The sequence below is a fragment of the Quercus suber genome, unplaced genomic scaffold (assembly GCF_002906115.3).
Source record: "Quercus suber isolate HL8 unplaced genomic scaffold, Cork oak 2.0 scaffold_486, whole genome shotgun sequence".
NCBI lineage: Eukaryota > Viridiplantae > Streptophyta > Magnoliopsida > Fagales > Fagaceae > Quercus > Quercus suber.
Window position 1 is genome coordinate 101,117 of NW_027069936.1, and position 8,081 is coordinate 109,197.

An 8,081-nucleotide genomic window follows, 5' to 3' on the forward strand; every position below is an offset into this window, starting at 1 on the left:
CAAAAAAAAAAAAAAAAAAAAAAAAAAGAAAGAATTTGGAGATCTCCTAATTCAACAAAACTCACATTAACAAAAGACAAACTTAAATCAAAAGTATTATAAATAATAGTAAAAATGTACCAGTCAGTCGGTTGGTTATTCCTCTTTAGACAAGGCATCAAACCAGTTTAATTGATAGCTCTAAATACCAAGATTAACTTCTCAAAAAAAAAAAAAAAATGTTGGGATTCCAAATGGGTTAAGGCCCATTGTCAATTGATTTTTATTACACTGAATTTCCTACGTTAATCGATGTCAAAAGGAGTTTTAAGTGTTCGAGAATGGTATACATATCATATGGTTTTAGAATATGGGTACCTAAGCTAAATTTTGATGGTTAACCAAAAAAATCCGAGTAAAATTACAAATTAGTTATTTAAATCCTAAAACAATTTGAATGAAACAAAATAATGGCGAATATTTTAAACATAGATATTATACATAAGTAGCTTAACGAAGAAGTTTAGCATTATCAAATGAGAAGATATCTCATGATAAGGTCTTATGAGATATCTCTCTTACAACATATAGAATCCACATGTGTGGGACTCATACATGTTGTCTCTTCTTGTGGATTTTGAGGTTATTTTTCATAAGCAAATGTATTTTATTTCTTGTGATTTTCTAAATGCATCAATTTGTTCACAAGTGAGAATTAGATCAAGTTCTCGATCTATCTCCAATTGGAGGAGCCTCTGGCAATGGCATTAGTCAGATTCAGGTCCGTCCATGATGAATAGCTGAGTCTAATAAATAAGCAAGCAGTTGTGTTATAGACAATTTGGTTGTGTAACTTAGAAATGTATAACTGTATAAGCATGATTCATGACTCTGGTTATAGTTTATTACCTATTTAATTAGGCTATTTTAATGTCAAACAAATAATTGAAACGAAGAGAGAAAAATCAGCACAACATAAATTGATATAAAATTTATTTGCAAGTGGAATCTCTTACACGGGAAGGGGCAGCTTTGATTCTGATTCGATTTCGATACTTATGTTGCCGAATGACTCAACCTTTTGCCCTTTATTTTGGCAATTCCTTTATCCAATTAACAAGCAATTCGGATTCCTGTAACTGTAACCAATATTTTTCCGAAAAAACTCAGTGTACCAGTTTTTAGTTCTGAAAGTCTTTACAGGTCTAGAGAACCTAATCACATTTTGATTGACGTTAGTGAACAGCAATTACCTGGTAGTCCTCAATGCCGAGAAAACGCTCCTACTCATCCCAACAGACTCATCGACGGGCTCCACGACATCTACTTAATATTGATGCTGAAATGAACAGAGATCTACCGAGCGACCTAGAAAGAGATGAGAACCAACAGACACATCGACGGGCTCCACGACATCTACTTAATATTGATGCTCAAATGAACAGAGATCTACCGAGAGACCTTGAAAGAGATGAGAATATTGAAACTGGGACGGAGGAGGAAGAGGAGGAAGAGATTAGTACTGATGTTTCTAGAAGGGCTGCAAGCATGCAACCTGACTTGTACATGGCTGCAAAGCGTGGGGACACTGACTTCATCAAAAATCTTAAAGCCGAGGACTTGGAAGGTCCTGTTTTGTCCCAAAAAACTCCCCAATTGAATACAGTCCTTCATATTGCTGCAAGCTTAGGTCACTCTCAGCTTGTGGAAGCGATGCTTGAAAACAACCGTGGCTTTTGGATGGAGAAAAACTCTGCTGGTGAACTTGCTTTCCATGTAGCTGCAAGTTGTGGGCAATTGTCCACGTTAAAAAAATTGGCCTCTGTCTCTGGTAGTGAATTTCTGGGGATTCAGAATAATGAAGGGAATACTGCCCTTCACCTGGCCTTGATAAACAAATATAGAGAAGTGGATTTGGTTTTGAAAACTAAGTACAGTGAGATCGCCAGTTTCTTGGTTGAAACAAATCCGAAAGTGTCATATTGTCCGAATGAGGAGCACAAATCTCCTCTATATATGGCAGCCGAAGCAGGGGATGCGGAAATGGTGAAGTTCATGATAGAAAAAGCAGATGGAATTAATATGGCCATGGTAGACGGAGGAGGTAGAGTTCTGGAGGATTTTGACGAAGTCAAATTAATTGCTCACGCTGCCATTACTGGAAGGAACATAGGTAAGTTTACTAGCTACTTCACTATATTTCATTTTCCAGCCGTTTCCATGTTTTTCTCAGCCATCCCAATTGATGAATTTAATTATTTAATCTAACACCAATAAGTTTAGCAACACAATAAATTTTACAAAGTTTTTCACAATTGTTGAGATGGTAGTTTATGATTAGTGTAAAATACAATGATATTATTGATGGTTGTTATGATCTTTGCGTTCCACATAGATTAAGTGTAAATTTAGCTATGCGTTTATAAGCTCTTAGGCAACCTCCATTTCTAAGCTAGTGAATTCTACCCATAAATTCCTAACAATGGTTCTAATGAGAGTGAAGGTGCACCATGGTTTTAAAAACCGGTTTTTAAGAGGATTTTACCAGCCTAAACTGGTGCCCAGTTCCTGGTTAAACCAGTTGGTCTAGTCTAGTTTTTAAAATAATGCGTATTAAAAAGGGTTTTGTTATCTTATTTGAACCGCACGTTATGTTAAATTTTCTTTTATCTTTTTTGGACTTTGTTTTAATGATATCATACCCAATAAATGGTTTCTTATATAAATCTATTGTAGAAATTAATTATATATAAATAATTGGTGCACTACCTATAAATAATTAATTAATTACACACACTATGTTACATGTCATTAGAAAAAAGAAGTTATGAAATATAACTTATTAAGATTAGTATAATTAAAAATATGAACATATTACTTTTGTGAATTCTAAAATATTTAATTATTTCAAATAATTTAAGTGCACGGTTATTTTTTATATTCTTTATTTCATGTATTATTAATTTTTCTTTCTTTATTTGATGGTTTTTATTTCATTTTTTTTCAAAGTAATTAAACCTAAGGAAGAATGCCTATATATAGATAGTTTTTTTAACCGCCACGTAGTGGATTGTAGGGGTGTCAATTCGGGTTAGCGTGTCGGGTTTGGGTCGTGTCGAGGTAGGGATATTCGATTAAATAGCTTAACCCTAACCCGACCTGTTAATAAGACGGGTTGACCTGACCCAACCTATTTGACACGCTTAACAAACGAGTCGTGTTGGGTTGACACGAACGTAACACAACTCATTTCAACCTACGTAATATTAAATATAACATCTATCTAGAAATAATTTTTTTTACATCCCAAAGAGCAATGCATACAATTCAAGTCTTCAACCCACATTTAAAATAATATAGTTCAACAAAAATATAACATTCATCTAGAAATAAGTTCTTTACACTCCAAAAGAAGTAAATACACTTCAACCCAAATTCAAAATAACAAAAATAAAATGACATAGTTCAACAAAAAAATATAATATCCTTGGAACTCACCAATTGCTAAGTATCAATATTGAAATAATTTGAGCAAATAGTAGACTAATCCTGACTATGACCACGATTATCATCCATAGATTCTTTGTTAATGTCCAAATTCATAACATCTTCCACAAACTCATCCAATTTCATTTGTGCAAGTTCTATGCCAAAAAGAAAAAGAAAAAGTATTAGTAGTTCTAGGGTTCGTAAAGTTTCAATTTCTAATTATATCCCTTGTAAATTTTTGTAATTACTCTCTTTTCTTTTTAAATTTAAAATATATGTTGGATATAAAAGGTATTTGACCAATCTAAAATAAAATAAATATTTATTTGTTATACGAGTTAAACGGGTTGTGTTAAGTGGGTCATTTCAGGTTGACACAAATAAATTTGTGTGTCAAACGTGTCTATTGTGGGTTATGCGAGTTGACCCGCTTATGACACATTTCTTATCGTGTCGCTTTCAGGTCGACCCGTTTATGACCCGAACCCATTAAGGCCCAACCTTAACTCGAAAAAACCTATGTCGAGTTCATGTCGTGTTCACGAGTTGGGTTGAACATTGACACCTCTAGTGGATTGCATAAAAAATCCTGCAAATTGCATAAAAATTCCTATTCTAAATAATTTTTTTCCATAATAAGTATTCTAAATAAAATTTTTCTTGAATAAATTTTATAAAAACAATCATATAAATTTCTTTTATATCAATAATAAGTGCATTGTCTAAAAATAAATAATTAATATATGAAAATAAATGCATTTCTCTATTAGCAAATGTCAATTAATTAATATATTAACATAGATGCAAAGTTTTGATGAGATGGAAAGTTAAATGAAAAGAATTCACATTTTCTTCTCAAGCAGAGAGTTTAACAAAATATAGTTTTTTTCTCTTTTATTTTTTGTATAAATATGAAATTTGATAATTATGATAATATATTATCTATTTACCAGTTAAAGAAAATACGAAATGATAAAGTTCTTATAAAAGGTTTAAATATAGAACAAAAAGAATTTAAACTCAATTAAACATATTTATTAGAATAAAAATAAATCTAGCAACACAACTTATTCTAATTAGATTTGATTATAAATAGCATCTAATTGGTATTGAATGTAATAAATAGCATATGATTGATACGAAATTTGGTATGACTATTAAGAACATAAAGAACATGTAATTTAACAGTATTTAGCACATGGTACCAACATTATCAATAAGTAAATCAAATGCATAATTTTATTCTCTTGCAAGTTTCAGTTATTAAATACTAAGTGTACCAAAATTCAATTAGAATGATGAGTCTAATATATATATATATATATGACAAAGTTTAGCTACAACCATATTCAATATTTTCAATTGGAAGTGAATTTTGACAAATCCACCATTGCATTATATTGTCTTTTTATATTCTTCATACTTGCAAAATTTCTAGAAAATTAAAGACCAATAGCTATGTCATCAATAAATTGTTTAAATTGCAAGTTTTTATAGTTTTTTTTTTTTAAAGCCAAGTTTTTATTGTTTAAAATTATGCATAAAATATAATCTTATAGATCATATAGTAAATAATATTTGATTGGCACAAAATTTGACATGTATATTAAGAGCGTAAAGAACATACAATCTAACAGTAATTTTTTTGAAATATATTATAATGTTAATGATATTGAGTAAGGTTGTGGCTTGAGACTACAATCAATTTTGTAGCTAAATTTTGCCTATATATATATAATTTAACCAAATTTATGTGAACTAGGGTTGTCCATAGATCGAGTAGGTAGGGTTTTTGCCTAACCCGCAATTGACCTGTACAAGATTGGGTGGGTTGTTTTTCAACCCACAACCGACCCATTACAGTAACAGATTCGTTAGTTCGGGTTTCCGACAGGTGGTCGTTGGCTTGGGTGAACCCGATATTCATCGGAATCTACCAAAATGCGGTGAGATCTCACTAGATCCGGTGAGATCTCTTCGAATCCGTTGAGATTTTTACCAAATCGTGATGAGAAATCAATAGTTCAGCCAAATCCAGTGTTTATTGTTCCAGAAATCGACGGATTTAAGTGAAAAAGTGGCTAGAATATGGAAAAAGTAGCCGGATTTTAATGGACTTTGAGCAGGTCAGGTTTCACTAGTTTTAGAGGAAGAGATTTGAAACCCGACCTGCCGGTGTCTGGTTTTTGGAGTCAAGACCTGAGTCTCACTACTAGAGCCATCAGATCGGGTGGTTTCGGGTCGGGTTTGGGCAAGTGGGGCGGGTTGGGCGGTTGATTTGGACAGCCCTAATGTGAACAGTTAAAAGACAAATTACATGTTGAGATCAAATTTTAAAACTCATTGAAATCAAATTTGATTTATTTAATTTTTATTAACTTTGTATGCTCAATGAGAAATTAAGGGATGATGAGTTTAAATATATATATATATATAATCCCTGCTGCTCTATCTTTAATGCGATGTGGATTTTCACTCATAACACTATCCAACACATCTGGTACACAAAAATGAAATATCAGTCACCCATAATTAAAAACCTTGATGATAATAAGAAATAAGAAACATATTGATCCAATCAACTTTGTTAGATTCCTCCATAAGCGATCAGATTTTTTAAATATATAGATATATAAATATATATATATATATATATATATATATATATATATATATATATATATATATATATAAATATATATAATATAATATAAATTTAAATTGAGTCTCATGTTCACAAAAGAATTATTTTATTTGAATTTGGCTTGTTTAATAGTTGACCATAAACTTAAACTTGATCTTAACTTGTTTGCTTAACAAATGGACATAAACAAATTTTTTTCAAAACCGAGCTCAAGCTGTTCATAAATAGCTTGGTTCATTTATAAGCTACAGCCCCATTGTATTTAATTATTTTTTGGTTCATTTATAGTCTCATTGTATTTATTTCATTTACAACCTTAGACGCTCGCATTTGCAATTTTGCATAGCCACTATCAATATGCCAATCTACATAAAATAAGATACAATGGGACTGTAATAGTTTATACAATAGGAATCACCTCCTAGTCCAACCCATTATGTAATAGTTTATAAGACCATGCATATGCATGGTAAATAATACAACTCAATAAATTATTTAAACAAGTCACATTACTATTAAATTGGCCATGTGATTAAAAGTTATATCATACTGTAACTATTTTGATTTTTTATATGAAATAATTTCAATCTTTTATCAAAATGATCATCAAACTTATTTCTTTCTTCATTAGTTAACTAATGAATGGAGTGTTCTAGATCTTCTCTCTACACGAATATTCTCCCCTTTCAAGTAAAATCTAACGCTTCATTTGTTTCGATGGAAAACGTAGTATATTTTATATTATCAACTTCATGAAACTATTAGGTAACTCTGGAATATAAAGTCTGCAAGCTAATTTTTTACTTCATGACAATAAAAATAAGCCACCTCAATAAAAATTGATGACATATAGGTACATCCGTACATATATATGTTAATTCCCCCCCCCCCCCCCCCCCCCCAACTTTCTTTGAAGCACACTCTTTAGATAGATCATGAATTCAAATACTCCATTTCACTTTATACTCTTTTATATATATATTAGACGAAGATCATCCCACTTTTTCCTCTTGCAACCTTGCCTTCACTTTTATAGAGACAACTTGTGGCAAAGGCAATAGGGTCTACTTCTCCTCCCTCTCCCACACACTCTCAAGAGAGGGTCATTCCATACATCAAATAGAATTCCTCACCAATGCACTACTTACGCACCCCTCTGTTAACTTTCCTGATCAAGTTCCACTTATCATGATGATCATAACCTGGAATTCTGGGGGTGCTATGTGAATTACTTCGTACATTAAATCTAGTGGTTTTCATGTAATTCTTGTACCTCGGATAGTAGGATCAACAGCAAATGAGAGGTCTCTCGGTTTTGGGCTTTAGCCATTTCCACTTGAGTTGTTCCACTCGGCTCTGGGCCGGCTTAATACTTTGGGGTTGATAATTTTAAATTGGTCTTTTTATATTTAGACTAGATAGGGCAGCACATGTAAGTCACGTGCTTGCCGTGAAAAGAGTAGTGATTAAAATCAATTTTTGATTTTATTTGTATCACAAAACAAAAATATAAATCATTTGATTTTTAAGTAGGTAGAGATTTACATTAATCAAATAAGATACTAATTTTAAGAATTTTGATAATTATATCATAAAAAGTTAATCTCATTTTATTTTTAAGTATGTAGAGATTTACATTAATCAAATAAGATACAAATTTTAAGAATTTTGATAACTATGTCATAAAAAGTCAATCTCATCCATATAAGAATTTTGATCAACCACAACATTAAGGTAGCTATTTAACATATAAATATCTATTTTACTATAATAGTTTTTTAGTACCTATTTGCTAAAGGCAATATATCCACCCACAAAAAATTTCTAAGAATGATAATGAATATCATCATTTTTCCACAATAAACAACTCAGTTTTGCTAAGAAAAAAAAAAAAAAAAAAAAACCTAGAAAATCAATGTTTTTTGGATAACAAATAAAACACATTGTATCATCATTCCAACTTTCCAAG

General features: G+C 31.3%; 1 protein-coding gene across 1 annotated transcript; it reads left to right on the top strand.

The window, feature by feature from the left end:
* Positions 1-1,245: 1,245 nt before the first annotated feature.
* Positions 1,246-4,023, top strand: LOC136063098 (protein ACCELERATED CELL DEATH 6-like). Its single transcript, XM_065763006.1, has 2 exons — positions 1,246-2,152; positions 3,932-4,023. The coding sequence occupies exons 1-2, from the start codon at positions 1,246-1,248 to the stop codon at positions 4,021-4,023; spliced, it is 999 nt and encodes a 332-aa protein (XP_065619078.1).
* Positions 4,024-8,081: the final 4,058 nt, after the last annotated feature.

Excerpts from the sequence above, each read along its gene's own strand:
- LOC136063098 (XM_065763006.1), top strand. The coding sequence starts at position 1,246 with ATGCCGAGAAAACGCTCCTACTCATCCCAACAGACTCATCGACGGGCT. Across the intron at positions 2,153-3,931 it reads CATTACTGGAAGGAACATAG|GTCGACCCGTTTATGACCCG; the intron begins GTAAGTTTACTA and ends TGTCGCTTTCAG.